We start from the raw sequence: 16,974 nt of genomic DNA, 5'->3' as shown, positions 1-16,974 counted from the left end.
TAAATAGTTTTCCAAACAAATGTGCACACAGATAAAAAAAAAATCTGTTTGTGTGCTCAAGACTTAATTTGCTCTGTACTTGCTCTTGGAAAGTTAAATGCATACTGACGGTCTTTTAAGATACAGTAGTCCCTCGTTTATCGCGGGGGATCCGTACCCTGAAGACCAGCGATAAGTGGGAAAAAACGCAAAGTAGGAATAGGTAGTTTATATAAAAACTTATAAACACTTCCCACACTCTTGCAATTTTCTAAACAATGTTTCTAAACTCTAAAGGCTCTAAAAGAGCACAGAATGTCATGATTTCAGTTCCCTGCCTCCTCTGCTCTTTGCCACCTGGAAATGCTCTTGGCCACGCCCACTTCTCCACGCTGCACACTGAACAGCTGCAGCAGGAAGCTTATCCTGCACTAAGGGTTGCAGAAAGCTGCAGGAGGAAGCTTTTTCTGCAGCTCTGGGCTGCACAAATGTGCAGCAGGTGCTAAATAATTTAAAATCATTTATTTTAAATAAAAATTACATGCCAATCATGCAGCTCAGCCTTCATTCGGCCAATTGTGTGTCATGTCCAATCTTATTTTGAAAAATCGCGATAGTGAGTCCGCGATAAATGAACCGCGAAGTAGCGAGGGACTACTGTATTCCTGTTATGAACATTCACAGAATCTTATTCAATATCTCTTCCTGTTGCAGCACTGGATGACCAGGACAGTGCTGTGGATGATCGGGACAGTGATTACCGCAGTGAGACAAGTAACAGTTTGCCTCCTCGTTACCACACCACAGCTCAGCCCAACTCATCCATGCACCAGTACCCCATTGGGCCTCGGTCGCATCACCTCTCAGACTGCTGCACAGACTCCATCAACAGTTTTGATCTAAACTACAAGGACCAGAGAGGAAGCAGGTAGACAAAGTACAGGCAGAGGAATTTCTAATATTAGGATAAAACATATTTACTAATATTATGATCACCAGTGCAGTACAGAGAAGTTCAGTGACGCATTTCTCTCTGAGGATTAGAAACTTGATGGAATGCTATATGGCAGTTATGTCAAAGCTCCAAAATTCATGGTTGAAACCCATGCCTTTGTGTAAAAAGTTGTTTTTCTCTGAAAAAAGAAGCTGAGAACTTGTTTACTGATTTATTTATTTTTTTAATTAAAAGCTTTGTGTGAAAAATGCTATGCTAAAGACCTCAAACCACATCGAGCATCCACCATTTTGAGAATTGAATAAAGAAAGGAGAGGCGGCCCATGTCATGTCAAGGGGCCTTCCTCCCATTTTTATTAGAGACACGCTGCTCGCTCCCTCACTATCCATCCTTCAGTTCAAACAGTCTTATACTGACATCCAATGGTCGAAGAAAGGTGCTACACTCAAAACAAATTAACCAACACTTCTTAAATTTGCAATAATTACTAATTATTGTCAAATTTCTAACAATATTATCATTTATTGCAATAATTTCTGAGACAATTAATTGCCCATCAAAATTTGTTATTGTGACATGCCTAATGACAACATACGGTAGTAACAGACACATTTTGACCATATGCAAATACATTTTAGTCATCTATGTAACAAATGTCTAACAAGGTGTCTTGTATTGTTTTGTCTTAAGGGTAGTTTAGTTTTTAAAGTACATTATAATAAAAGTTGTTTTTGAATTGTGTCATTTCAATCTGCTAGATAATTATTGCTAATCTTGGTTAGGAAAGTTGTTTCGTTGTTGCAAAATGGAATGACTGAAGAGCATTTTTACTTTTTTACACTTGCATGATACTGTTCCTGTCTTTAATGTCTGTTTTTATCACAATGCTTAACGTGTTTTCTTTGCAACGTTTTCTTTTTTCTTTGCTTTTCTCCTGCTCTTTTATCCATTCCCATACCCTTTTTAAACCTTTGCATTTACCTAATAAGATCCATAAATCAAAAAGGAAGAATTAGAATAATACCTGTAGATTCTGGCATGGGAGTTGAAGATTGGGAAATCAAATACAAAGGGCGAGGAAAGCCTCAGCTGAGTGACTTTATAGATGATGAGGAAGACAACATGATCTTTCGAATGAGAAAACCCTACCCTGTGCCTTCAAGCCCACCAACCAGTCAAACGAAGATTCACAGTGGTTTTCATCCTGCCACCTACCCTGAAGGATATGAGACTATTGATAGACGGCGAAAGACAAAGATCATGGACCCAGGAGGACTTTCTAGAAAAGAGACAAAAAAAGAAAGGGAAGAAACTTCTCAGCCTGACTTTGCACTCTTCCATGAAAAAAGGGGTGATGTGTTAATCCGTCACGTACCAGAGATGCTGGAAGAAGAGTGTATGACATCAGGCCTCAGACCATACAAGGATGAACTTCTATATAAAACAAGGATGTGGGCTAAAAATGATCTGGACAACACTTTAAAGAACTATGTGGCATACAAAAATGACCAAGGTGGAATGAGAGTACAGTTTGATTTTAAATTAGAGAACAGTCAAGATTCAAAGTACTCTCCAGGAGAGAAAGATCTTGATGTCTTTATGTCAGAAGACTGTTACTTAGAAAATGCAAGACATTACAAAGAACGACGTTCTTCCTTGGATGAAGGCCACATAGAATATTCTCAGGGCCTTCATGAAAATAAGTGTGTTACGTCAAAATGTGGCAGCTGGATTTCAGATGCAATGCTTTCCCCTGTAGAAGAGCCAAGTGATGAATATGTAGACGCAATGGATGAGCTACAGTGTCTAGTTGAAACAGTCTCTGAATATCTTGCTGAAAAAGAAGAGGAAATTAGCAAATATGGTTCCCTTCCTAAGTCAAGCAAATCAAGACTATCTTCTCAGGGTAGTATTGGAACTGATTCCTTTGGAGGGGAACCAGTTAGTTCAAAGGAGACCAAAAGAGAATCCCAAAAGCAAACCCCTCCTGATCAGAGTGCTTTAGGTGTAAAACATGCCATGAACTCATTGTTTAGTTCTCTCACTGACAAAGTTGGAGGAGGCCTCAAACAGCCTGCTCCAACTCCACAAGAACCATCGGCACAACCTTCACCATCTGGTCTCACAAGACTTTTGTCCTTTATCCCTAAATCAAATAATACAGCTCCTGTAGCGGTTGTATCTCCAGTAGAAAGTTCTGAAAAATCCTTTAGTTATTTGCCTTCTCAGCTAACACAAGCCAAAACACAAAGTCATCAGGAAATGGGAAAGGCAACAAAGAGTCAAACCCAACCATGTGCAAGAGAAAAAACACCTGAGCTTGGAGCTTTACATCAACATGCTCCAGGAAACTTGGCTTTGGGAAAACTGAATCCTTTAAAACTGTTTTCAGCTGGAGAGAAGACTGCCTTTGAACACAAACAAGAACCAGAATTTAAATATTCTCAAGAACAGTCAGATGTAAATAGTGCTGATAAAAGTGTTCATCTAAGTGGAAAGTCAAGGACGTCTGAAAGCACTATCAGATCCATACCAGTAAGAATTCCATTACAAGATCAACCATTGAGCCATATTTATGGTAAACAAAATCCAGGAATTTGCAATCAAGAAAATGTGCAAGTTCCAGAGCCACAAAGTTGTACTAATCAAACTGCAAACACTGGATTTTTTAGCCCTTTTAAGAAGTCATTAAGTTCATTGATTTCACCAGTTAGTACAATTCCCATCCATAGAGCTCCTCCTGTGGCAGTTTACCCAGTGTTTAGAAACAAAGATGAGCCCCAACTAGATAAAAAGGTGGAAGACCCATCACTAAGTAGTAAGCCTAAACAACCTTTTATCTCTTCTGAAAATGTTTCCCCTCTGCAGTGTCCCAAAGCAGAAGAGGGCATGCTTTCTAGTTTTATGAAGTTTTCATCCACTGAAGACAATAGTGCCTCTATGAAAATACATAACAATTCACAGGGGTACATTGACTCATCTTTATCAAGCTCCACCACTTTTTCACATAATTCCGCCATACAACAGGAAAACACTGAAAGAGGATGGTTTTCCAGCATATTTAACCCCCCATCTGCTTTCACTGGTTTGAACCAAAATCATCATGATAATTATCAGTCTCAGGACAGTAAAGTCTCATCTAGTACACAGTATACATCAAATCTAAAAACAACAGTAACTTTTCATGGCATGCAGCATCAATGTTTTAGTGAGACTGAATCACAGAGTTTTAACACCAGCCCATTTAAATGTAGCTCAACTGAAAACATTTCTCATATTGACTATAATCATCCCAAACAAGGACTGCTATCTGGACTACTTAAATTTGGCTCTAACACTGATCTTTCTGGTAATGTGTCGCAGCAGGCAAGAAATCAGGGCCCTCGGTTCAATAATGCTTCACAACTCCCTCACCATTCTAGCCTACAACAAAATTCTACAACTCCACAGAAAGGTGGTCTTCTCTCAGGGTTACTGAAATTTTCATCATCAGAAACTCTACAGCAAAAAGTACAGTCTTCTGACGCTGACGAGCAAAGAAATGTTTATAGCAGTTATCCTGAACAACAACAGATCTCAGGAGGAACTCAACAAACACAACCTCAACAAAAGGGGCTGCTCTCTGGCTTGCTCAAATTTGCATCTTCTGACAATAGTTCAGTTAGTCAAACAAGTCAAGAACCTAGTAGTTTTCAGCATAAACAACAAGACAACAGTATACAAAATATTCAAGTTTCAAGTGACGGTTTCCATCTGAAGGGAAACACATTTAACCAGCAGCGTGCACAACAAGAAACATGTAAACCAAGTGTTACTCGACAACAAACTGTTCCACTTCAGCAGCGTCAGTCCCAACAAGGTGGCTTTTTATCTGGACTTTTCAAATTTGCTTCAGCTGACAACCTAAGCACACAAAATCAGTCATCAATGCAGACACATGGAATTTCCCAAAGTAAATCCAGTCATGAGCAAACAAGACTTAATAACATCCCAATTCTGAACCAGCATCAACCTCAAAATAACCAAACACAATCCTCTCAAATAAGTGGGCTGTTTTCTGGACTATTCAAATCAGCCTCAGAAAACTTGACACAGCAGCAAAATGAAAGCACCTATGAGGTTCAAACAAGTCAACACATCAAAGTGCCATGTACGCAGGCTTGCCCAGCACAAGTGGAGACAGCAAGTCAATCTGGAGTGCTCTCTGGGTTATTTAACAAATTAACAGCTTCTGAAGGCACACACGCGAGTTGTCAGAAATCAGCAGAACATATGCCACAACAAACGAGTGCTTCATCTACAATCACAATGCAAACACTCTTGCCAAATCATTCACTTAAGTTAGTTAGTAATTCAACTCAACCATCCTCACAAGGACATGCAGATAAAGTGAAGGCCACAGACACTGCCAAGCAAGGCTTTTTATCTGGATTGTTTGGCAAAAATGTTTCAGAAGACCCTTGTCCTAATCAAGAACCAAAGTCCCAACAACTTGCACCCTCATCTAAGGTCTCATGGCTAACTTCCTCAAACTCTACAATGGATAAGTTGCCAAGATCTGTTCCAGAATCTTTAAATCCTGAACAGAGCAGACGTGCTTTAATTAGAGCACCTGAGTCGATTCATTCTGAGAGCTTAGACTTGCGAACATCGACTGCTTTTGCAAGATCTCTCCAGAGTCAAGCGACTCAGTACTCATTTAGTACAGGTAACTTATCCCAGTTGCACTCCGCTCACTCACCTCTATCAACTAATCCAGTGACCCATAGTACAGGCAATATTTATTCCTATTTGCAAACTCATACTACTTCTCCTATCATGACCTTGCCGTTTATTTGTGGAAGCAGTCCCTCTTTGTGTGGAGCTACAAATCGTAATCCTTATCAAGATCAGTTAACTGACAGTGGAGTAAGTCCCACCTATGATGAAAACCAGTGGATCCGTGAAAGTGTTCTTTGGCAGCAGTTTCAAAATGAGTCCTTGAATTATCATTGCCAGGGTTATCAACAAAACTGCGAAGGTATGCCATTGTCAGCAGCTGCACTTCAAAGCAGCTATTTAACTAACAATCAACAAGTTAACCATAGTCCTTGGCAAGCTGTTGCAAGTAAACAAATAGAATCTTATCAGTTTGAAGGACACAGTAATGAAGAGTCGTATATCAAAAGAAAATTATGGAACAGTTATGAAGACTTGGAAGACATTGCATATACACCTAATATGGAAGGTGTGCTAAACTTAACCACTAAGCAGAGCATTCCAAATTTTCGAAAATGGCATTCATTTAATGATGGTAGTTCTTGCAGCTTGAATGGTGTTTCATATTATGAAGACTATTATGAGGAGACCGTGCCAAGCTTATCATATTCGGCAAACTGGCAATATGGAATGGATAATGAAAACCTACAAAATGGTCACACTAATTGTACGAATCAATACGGTCATTTTAATTCAAATAGGCCAGCCAATACGAATCATCCTGTAAGTGGCTACAATGAGACGGAAGACTCTCTGTACCTTGAGGACACTGAATGGTATCAGCAGTGGCTTGCTCTTTTGGAGCAAGGAATGTGGTGGCCAGCAGAAGATTGTGACTGTGGATACTTTGTTTACACAGATCATGAGTTTATTTATGCCCTACTTACAGATGCACTAGGTGAATATGTGTATGTCTGTACACCAGAAGGTGAACCTTGGGAAAGTACACAAACATTAAATAGTTTACCCAGTGCTTGGCTTCACAATGAAATGGTTTTAGTCTGTGGTTTTAAAATACCACTTTACAATGAAGATGAGCTTCTTTGGCTTCCTGGGCAAGATCACAATGATTCTCAACTTCTTAATGCTCCTCTAGATTTGTCTGATGCATTCAGAAAAGGAAACCAGATTATGAATTTAAATCTTACACAGTTCTCTGAAATGTTTGAAAATTCATTTATGTCACAAGAGCAGCAGAGTGTGGATTTTTCATCTTACAGATTAAACAAAGTCAGGGTGGATCCAAGACAGTCAAGTTATGGCTATGAAGATTATTGTCAAAATGTCATTGACCTATCATGTCATAACAGAGATCACATGGGCCCCTGTTGGAACAACTATGAAGTTAAGAAATTTCTTTCTGAAAAGGTTTCTGTTTCCTTGAACTCTACTTGTTTGGAAAACTCAAATAATCAGCTACTTTACAAATGCTATCAGCCTAGCCAGAAGCGGCGTCCATCTACTGCTGTGACAGTAAAACATGTAGATGATGTTTCAGAAGAAGAATGGAGGACAAGAGTGTCTTCAGTTGAAGAGATGCCTAATCGTCAAGTAAAAAAGATGCCCCCCTTAATATGTTCTTTTGTGGGGAAATCCTCACAAGGAGAATTGAACAAAACTAGTGTGGCCCATTGTGATCAAACTGGCAAACATACTAAAAACATTTTGTCCACAAGTTTTCAAAATCTTAAGTCTAAAATTCTCAAAGAAGAACCAGTTGGTGTTGTGACTCAGCCAGAAAATGCCAACCAACAAATACAGAAGCCTGCTACAATACAGGAAAGAATTTTGCCAACAGCACCTGCATCCACTCAAATGACCCCTCCTTCAACAGTTGTGCACCCCTCTTCACATAAGCCAAGACTTTCACGTCAGTCTACTATGGCACAGCAAGCAGCCCCACCAACAAAGCCCACTGTAGCAGTGTCTTTCTCACTTACAGAATATCTTAATAAACCCACACAGCATGTGATTTCAGTTGATAAGCCAGAGACTAGTCCAGTACAGAAATCATCTGAACAACCACAGACAGGCTTGACACATTTTCTCAAGTCTTCAGTAGGCGTAGTTCAGACAAAACCTAATGTTCAGACATTTTCTCAAGCTTCTACCTGTCTCCCAAGCAAAAATGGAAGCAGTGCTTCAGACAGTGCTACTGAAAATAAAGAGAGTACAAGAATGTCAAATCTTTTTGGATCAATTAACAACTTATTTAGTAACGAGTCTTCTCAACAACAAAAATCACACATGAAACCTAACTTTACAGAAAGTTCACTTTCATCAGCATCTAGATCTAAGGGTATATCAAGACAACAGACAATGGACCAAAGTGGCCTACCTTTGCCAATAAAGAGCCAGACCTCAACTAACTATATAACAGATGTGTCTTCTGTCCATTCTTACACTGATCCAGCAGTTAGTAAGTCAGAAATTACACCACCCATGAAACAAACAAGCCAGGAAGCAGGAACTAAACCATCTGGGGGACTCTTTGGATTTTCCGTTGGAGATTTGTTGGTAGGATCAACACCATCTGCTCAGTCTTATACCACACCTCAGACACCATCTACAGCTTCACAGGAAGACACATTTAATAAAAGTATTTTTTCATTGTTTACTGGTTCAAGTTCTCAACAGGCTGCACCTAAAACTGAATCCATGCCTCAAGCACACCCACCTAGTCCAGCTCAACAGCCACATCAACAAGACTCATTTGGTAAAAGTTTGTTATCAATGTTTGGAGGATCAAGTCCCACCCAGCCTCCTAACCAATCTAGGACTAACGCTGAAACACTACAACAGGGAACAGTTCCTCCAAAGGGTCCTTCATCTTTAGGATTCCTTTCAATGTTTAGTGGGCCCAGCTCCCAACAATCTCAAGCTCAAACAGGATCTTTTCTAGGGGGATTTTTGCCTGGCTCCTCAAGTTCATCTGAAAACCAAACAAAGGGCTTCTTTTCAGTTCTCAGTGATTCCATCACTTCACAAACTCAACCACCAACTATGCCATCTCATCAAACAGTTGCTCAAACTAAACAGCAGTTTGAGCCTCAGACACAATCTAAACCACAAGAACAGTCTCATCCACAAGGACAAACAGCAGCTTCTGCTTTTGGAGATATATTGGGTGGTTTATCTAGCTCAAATGAGAATTCAATGAATAACTTGTTTCCCGTGTTTAGTGCTCCCACAACTCCTCAATCTCAAGGAATTGGTGGAAATGCAAACTTGTCTTCAGCTTCTGTGACTGCTGCATCAAAAGTACCCACACAAAATGTAGTCTCTGTTTTTAATAATGTTATATCACCACCACAACAACAATCTCCCAACTTAGCAACTTCTGTCAATGAACCAGCACAACAAATATCACTCCAGAAGTCATCAGATTTAAGCAGACAAATGCCAGAACCAGCAAATGCCAATGAACATCAAAATGACGTTTCAGAGACCAAAGCTAGTATTGTTTCAAGTAAACTGCATGCTATCCCATCAAATGATAATACTGTAGTTAGTACAAATACTAATAAAGAGGCTGTCACAATTAAAGGCCTAGACTTTTCATCCAAAGAACCACAATCCGAATTCACTAATTTGAACAAGGAAACCAGCAAAGTAAGTACAACCCAGGATCCTGCTCCTAAAGAATTTACTTCTTCCATTTTATCTATGTTCAGTGGATCTGGCCCACATCCTCCATCCTCAGCTAGGATTTTTTCAGATGGTCCAGGAAAAAGCTTACCTTCTTTATTTTCAACAACCAGCACTGAACCTGCCAAAACTCAGTCTGGATCTTTACCAGCATCATCAGAAACACATGAATCCCCAGCCACAGGTATATTCTCTGCCTTTGGTGGTTCTCTTTCTCAGCCCTCTCCACAGTCTGGAAGTTCTCTGTTAGGGGGGATTTTTGGAGGAACTTCATCTCAAACACCAGCTCCTCAAATTGGAGGATCTTTTCTTAGTGGTTTATTTAGGGGCTCTGCACCTCAAACTGCTTCTCAGGTTGATCCCCCTAAGACTGGAAAGTATGTCCCTCAAACTGCAGGATCTGAAGCTGGGTCATCATTATTTGGAGGCCTCTTTAGTGGATCTGCTCCTCAGGCTGCTGGATCTCAAACTGGAACGTCAATTTTAAGTGGGATTTTTGGAGGCACGTTAACCTCATCTATAGTGACTCAGACAAGTGGGTCTACTTTGGAAACCCAAAATAATAGCTCTGGATTAGGAAAAATATCAGAAAGAACATCTCTGACTGCTACAGCACAAACAATTACAAACAACACACTGGATAAAAGTTTGCTTTCTGTGACTGAAAAATCTGCTCCATGCCCAATACCAACTGTAACAAATGCATTATCTAACAATAGAAAAATGGCATTTACAACAACTGTTACTGACACTTTAACTGGTCAGTCTGTTTTGCCTGAATCCTCAAATGACAGCAAAACTGCTGCTGCTAGTGCTGAAATTAGTGTAATTGAAACTACTGTTAAAACCAAAGAGCAAGAGGAAACAAAACAACTTGTGAGTACAGTTGAGGCAAGTGTGTCCTCAACGGATGATAGTACTATCCCTGAAGTTAAGTCAACTGCTTTAGTTGATGATAGCCAGTCAAATAAATCTGAAATATCCACACAGTTTAGAGAGCATGTAAGTGGTCAGAATGAAGATATAACACTGTCTAAAGTGGAAGAGAAAACAGTCTCTTTGTCAATAAGTCCCATTGTCAAAATAGAGCAAAAGCCTCTGGAGTCAAACAAATCATCCAATGATTCATCTTTAGATACAGTTACAGGCTTCATGTCATCCCTGTTTAAACCAGCAGCTGCTCCCACTGAAACTCCCCAGCCACAGCAGCAGAATGGCATGTTTGGACTGGGAGGAATAGCAACTAGATCTTCTAGTCAGACTGGAACATCACTATTAGGGGGTATTTTTGGAGGGACTAACAATCAGTCAGCATCTCTCCAAACAGGGGGCTCATTACTAGGAGGCTTAATCAAAGCTCCTGCTACACGGTCTAGTCCTCAAACCACAACCACAAGCAATGGAGGGTCAATATTAGATGGGATTTTTGGAGGAGGATCCCCTGCCAAATCTGCAGGTACCCAAAGTGGTGGATCATTACTGAGTGGAATGTTTGGAGGAGCTGGAGTAGCATCACAGTCAAGTGGTTCTCTACTTGGAGGGATGTTTGGAGGTCCCACTGGGCAAGTTGCAGGATCACAGGCTGGAGCGTCAGTTCTTGGAGGGATAGGTGGATCACTCTTTGGTGGTATGGGACAATCACCTAAGCCTTCTGATTCAGTACCAGATGAACCAAAAACAACAACTGTTACCAGTTCACAGTCACAGATAAAAAATGAAAATGAATTACCTAAAGAAACTCTATCTGGTTGTGAGAGTAATGCAAAAGAAAATACTCATAAACAAATAAAACCTGACCACCTAACACTGTTATCTGAAGAAGCCTGCCTCAGGATAGATGATGTTACAAGTGAGTCAGTGAATTCCACAGATGACATGACCATTCAGAAAATTTGCACTGAGGAAAAAAAGATAGGTACAGACAATGAGGTAACACTTGAGAAACCCATGGCCATTAAAGGAGACCATGAGAGTAAAGAGAATGACAAGTCTGATCCATCTGTTCAAAAAGAACCAAATCTTAATAGATCATCCCCAGGTCTTCAGTTGCCTAGTAGTGCTGAACAGCCTCAAGCTACGTCTCTCTTTGATTTTATGTCCACAAAGAGTGATGCAAGAAAATCTCTAGGATCATTTTTTGCACCTTCAATTCCACAGGTTGTGTCATCTGTACCCCAATCAGAAGGAGGCAATTCTCTGTTTTCAGGATTAAAATCTTTCTCTGGAACTCTATTACAAGAGAAAAAACATGTTACTGGAAAACAAGAGGCAACCGCTTCATTATTTGGTGCAAAAATAAGTTTTCCATGGCAGGCAGAAACGCCCAACCCACAAGCTTCTCCAATTACAGCAGCACAATCACAGTTTAATGACAAGCCAACAAGTGATCAACGACATACTGTAAAAAAGTCTTCAACATCTGATGCCCATAAAACTGAACTGGTAGGTTGCTCAGATGTTATAGAGAACCCTCAGATTTGCATCTTCACTCCTGATGTAGATCCTTCAGCACCCCTGACCCTAAAGGAAAAGGAAAGGCTTGTAGAAACACACCCTTCTCCAGGTTCTACTGTTGGAGTGCAGCTGGACAACCAGTCAAAGAAGGATCTATTGAATGAAAAAAGGCTAGTAAAAGCATAATAAATGGTATCCCCTTCACCATTTATACTTCATTGACAGTTTGAAAAGTGTATACCCTGTCCAGCTCTGCTGTCCATAGTCTTTTGCTTGTGAATCTGTTTGTGTGCTTGTTTCTGCAGTTTTGTGTTTCATCTCAAAACAAAACTCCTAAACATTTTTCAAAACATTTTATTTTTTATTTTTTATGAATGGCCAATTGACAATGACTTCTACTTTTCCTCATAAAATTTAATTTTCCTTTACTTGACAAAGTTGCTTTCTTCTTTGTCATGACATTACAAACCTACCCATCTGTGACATTTCATAATTTTACGGAGTTCTGATTTGATTAGACATGCAGGCAATAAAACAAATCATGTGCTTGTCTTATTTGTGTAGTCAGTCTATTTAACCCTAACAAATTAAATCTGGTCTAATATTCTAAAAGTAGGATGATAAAGACACATATTATCTCTGCATATTTTATAACCTTCACTACTCTTTGCTTTAACTTTAGTCTGAATGTGTTTGCTTACCACTGTACACAGTGCACTTGAGTTTTTAATTATTAGATAAAATACATTAAAAAAATGCAGATTTAACTGTTAGGAATTGTACTTTTTTCAGAGTTCATTCACAAACAATAATAAATCTCACACCACAAAGTAGAGCATGACCTTTTCTGTTTCTACTTAAAAGTGTAGCTTTGACGTAGCATAAATTATACAAAGTATATTACACATGGATTGATGCACTTTACAAGTTTTTCATCATTTTCAACATGCAGCAGCCTCCTTACAAGGTTGGATATCTTGCATTTTAGGGAATAATAGTGTGTTTGTCCAGCCAGTTGAGTGAAATTTATAATACATATAGAATGCAGATGAGTGGGGTCTGTTATATTCCAGTTCACTATATTATTAAAATATCCCTTAATTGAAAATTTTACAAATTAAAACCCTTGTTTGTATATATCCCCACTTATCTGACTTTTTATATAAATGATGTAAATTTAAAAAGTCTAGGAATAGTTTTCAATACATGGCTTTTCTAAATATTTTCCTTTCTCTTTTCTTACCATTATAGTCCAGTGGAAAGTAGTCGCTTTGGTTCATCGGGGAACCTAAGCCAGACTAGCTCCCAGCTAAGTGAGACAGGCCATGAGAGCACTGGAGGATCTGAAGTCGAGGAGTCTTTCCACTCCTATCATAGCACTGGACTACACCCCTCCAATAATGGACAACTACGTACAAATGGACATTTTTCCACTAATGGACATCCTATTGGCAGTGAGAAGGAGACATGCATGCAGTCCCCTGAAGTTGGGTCAGTTTTGAAAAATGACACATCAGAAAAGGAATCTACTAAACTGCAAAGGTACTATTCTTATGCAGATTCCATCTTTGTATGCTCTACAATGTAGGTGAAAGAGAAAAATTATTGTCTCTTTGTGTTTTGTAAATATTTTTAACAGATTCCATGATGGAGGATCGCCATTACCATTTTCCCCATCAAGAGTTCGTTGGCTGAGGGCTATTAATAAAGTCCGGGTTCAGCTTCGTGAGGTCAGTAGTTACATATTTTTTTTATACCTATATTTAATAACTTCCCTAAACACATATGTCTTTCCTTTCTGTCCCACTCCAAGTACACTATCCAAAAAAACAACAACAACAAAAAAAAAAAAAGCACTTAAAATGCATATACAACACTGCAATGTCTTTGACACTGGTTGAGTTTAATCTCTAAATACAAATGATCTAAAAATGTACAAATAATACATCCATCCATCCATCTATCTATTGTCTTCTGCTTGTTCTGAAGTTGGATCGTGGGGACAGAATCTTGAGCAATGAGGCCCAGACATCTCTCTCCACAGCCACCTCTTTTAGCTCTTCTGGGAGCTCGGTGGTTATACTCAGTCTCTTGCAGATTACTGAACTTCTTACCCTATCTCTAACGGAGTCCAGCTACCCTGCAGAGGAAACTCATTTCAACTGCCTGTATCCACAATCTTGTTCTTTTGATCACTACTCAGTTTTCTAAGTCATAGGTGAGGGTAGGAACGTATACTGACCAATAAACAGACAGCTTCCCCTTACAGCTCACCTGCCTCTTCACCACAACGGACCGGCACAGAGTCCACAATACTGCAGATGCTGCACCAATCTGTCAATCTCACGCTCGATTCTTCCCTCACTCATGAACAAAACCCTAAGATACTTAAACTCCACTTGAGGCAGAACCTCACCCTCAACCTGAAGAGAGCAATCCACCCTTTTCGATTGAGGACCATGGTGTCAGATTTGGAGGTGCTGATTCTCATCCCAGCCACTTCACACTCGGCTGTGAATCACTTCAGTGAGAGCTGAAGATTATGACACGATGAATCAAGCTGGACCGCTTCATCTGTAAATATCAGAGATGGAATCCTGAGGCCACCGAACCGGGCTCCCTCTGCCCCCTGGCTGCTCCGAGAAATTCTGTCCATAAAAATTATGAACAGAATCAGTGACAACGGGCAGCCCTGGCTGAGTCTAACTCCCACCCTGAAGGGGTCTGACTTACTGCTGGCAATTTGAACAAAACTCTCACAAGACATTTATAGGGATGAGTAGCCCATAGCAACAGGCCCCCAATCCCATACTCGCTGAGCACCACTCGCAGTGTACCCTAAGAAACACGATTGAACACCTTCTCTAAGTCCACAAAACACATGTAGACTGGATGGGAAAACTCCCATGACCCCTCAAGGACCCTAGTAAGGATAAAGAGCTGGTCCAGTGTTCTACAGCCAGGATGAAACCTGCACTGTTCCTCTGGGATCTGAGGTTTGACCAACAGTCGGACTTGCATCTCCAGTATCCCTGAATAGACCTTACCAGGGAGACTATGGAGAGTGATGCCCTTATAATTAGAGCACACCCTTCAGTCCCCCGTTTTGAAGAGGGGAACCACCACCCCTGTCTGCCAATACAGTGACACTGTCCTCGATATTCACGCGATTTTGCAAACGCATCTCAACCAAGACAGCCCCACAACATCCAGAGCCTTAAGGAAATCAGGGCGGATCTCATCCACTCCCAGAGCCCTGCCATAGCAGAGTTTTTTTTTTTTTAACTACCTCAGCGACCTCAGCCATGGTTATGGACAGACCAACCCCAAAGTCTCCTGACTCAGCTTCCTCCATGGAAGCTCCATGCTGGTGGAATTGAGAAGATCTGAGAAGTATTCCTTCCACCGCCCGACGACATCACTGGTCGAGGTCAAAAGTATTGCAACTTCACTGAACACAGTGTTAGTAAAGTGCTGCTTTCCCCTCCTCAGCTGCCTGTTGGATTGTCAGAATCTCCTGGGAGTCATCAGAGAGTCTCTATTGAAGGCCTCACCAAACTCTTCCCACATTCAAAATTTTTCCTCAGCAACAGAGTGGCCTGCTTGGCCCTCTGGTACTCCTCAGCTGCTTCCGGAGACCCACCAGCCAACAAGGCCCGATAGGACTCCTTCTTCAGCTTGACAGCCTCCCTAACCTGGGGTATCCACCACCGAGTTCATGGATGGCCACCACGAAAAGTGCCGACAACCTTGTGGCCACAACTCAAGGCAGCCACTTCAACAATTGAGGCGTGAAACATGTCCCACTTGAACTCAGTGCCCCCCCGCCTCAACTGGGATTAGGTTAAAGCTCTCCTGGAGGTATGAGTTGAAGGTCTTTCTGACGGGTTCTTTTGCCTGGTGTTCCCAAGAACCCTCACTACACATTTGGGTCTACCGGATCTATCCGGCATCTTCCCCCACCATACAAATAATACATTATGTTTAATCTTTCAGAAGGTTTACTTTTGTTTTCTTAATTTAACAGCAAATTGAATGTCTCTGCAAATACATTTTCTGGACTCTTAGCATGATATCTGATAACCCTTCAAAATCATTGAGATTGAGAAGTGACACTTCTCCGTTTTTATAATTGCATTTGTAATACATTTTAGATGCAAGCTGCTTTCTTTTTTCTCTCTCCGGCATCAGCAATCACTTTTATTTCTTCAATTGGTAAGGCAAAAAATATACCAACATTAAACTATTGAAATACATTCATTATGTCTTCAATTACCCACATATTCTTTAAATGGATGGCTCACTTATGGTTCTCTTTGTTTATGATTCAGTTATTGTCCGTAACATTTGTCTTATTTTGTTACATGTTCATAACGTTTTCTACTGCATTTTTATTTTAATCTGGAAAATAAACCCATTTTTAAACAAATCAACATGTCATGGTCCAAACAAATTGGGTAATTCTGAATTAGATGGGTGTTAATTCTTTAAAAAAGCAGACAAGTATATGTTTTTTTATGTTTAAAATGTTGAATGAAGGCAGAATGGAGTAAATATTGGGTCATGTTTGTTGAATTAAAAGATCTATGTTGTTTTCGATTGACGGTTTGTCTGTACATGACAATGAATCAGGATTAAAGTCTGTATAGATTTGTCAAATCACCAACACATGCAAAAGTATACTGACTAGGATATGGCATTCAAGTCCAATAGAAAAAAATATGCACATAAGAGTTGCTCCTAATATTAGAGTTTATGTTATTGTTGTTTTGTTTTTTTGTTTTTCTTTGAGCTTTAAAATTTAATTCAGTTCAGTTTATTTATATAATGTCAAGTCACAACAGAAGTCATCTCAGGGCACTGAACAGAAACAGTCATATATAAAATAATAATTTAACACTATTTAGCTTTAAACTTGAATAAGAGAAACGGAACAGAAATGACGACAGTTACAATTCAAATCTATTTGACAAGAAGTCACACACATCTGAGAAATGGAAAAAAAAGCCATTTGTTGAGAGTGATGTCTGATATAGTCAACATTAAAATGGTGTGACTTACCCAGCTTATAGGGAATTTACAATTCATTTTAAAGGCTTTTAAAAAAATATATAAAGAAAAAAAATATATATATATCTTGTTAATAGCAGCACAATGGCTTAGTGGTTAGCACTGTTGC

The 16,974-nt window shown here is 39.8% G+C and overlaps 1 protein-coding gene across 1 annotated transcript in view; it reads left to right on the top strand.

Annotated features, from left to right (window-relative positions):
• Positions 1 to 16,974, top strand: part of LOC119424609 (protein unc-13 homolog B) — a 70,405-nt gene that overhangs the window by 28,620 nt on the left and 24,811 nt on the right. The window contains exons 8-10 of the mRNA XM_037692096.1: positions 694 to 907; positions 13,047 to 13,337; positions 13,435 to 13,525. Of these exons, the coding sequence (XP_037548024.1) occupies positions 694 to 907; positions 13,047 to 13,337; positions 13,435 to 13,525 (596 nt within the window). The remainder of the gene's footprint in view (positions 1 to 693; positions 908 to 13,046; positions 13,338 to 13,434; positions 13,526 to 16,974) is intronic.

The sequence above is a fragment of the Nematolebias whitei genome, chromosome 18, assembly GCF_014905685.2.
Source record: "Nematolebias whitei isolate Nwh7 chromosome 18, NemWhi1, whole genome shotgun sequence".
Taxonomy (NCBI): Eukaryota; Metazoa; Chordata; class Actinopteri; order Cyprinodontiformes; family Rivulidae; genus Nematolebias; species Nematolebias whitei.
This window is presented reverse-complemented; position numbering and strand designations above follow the sequence as displayed.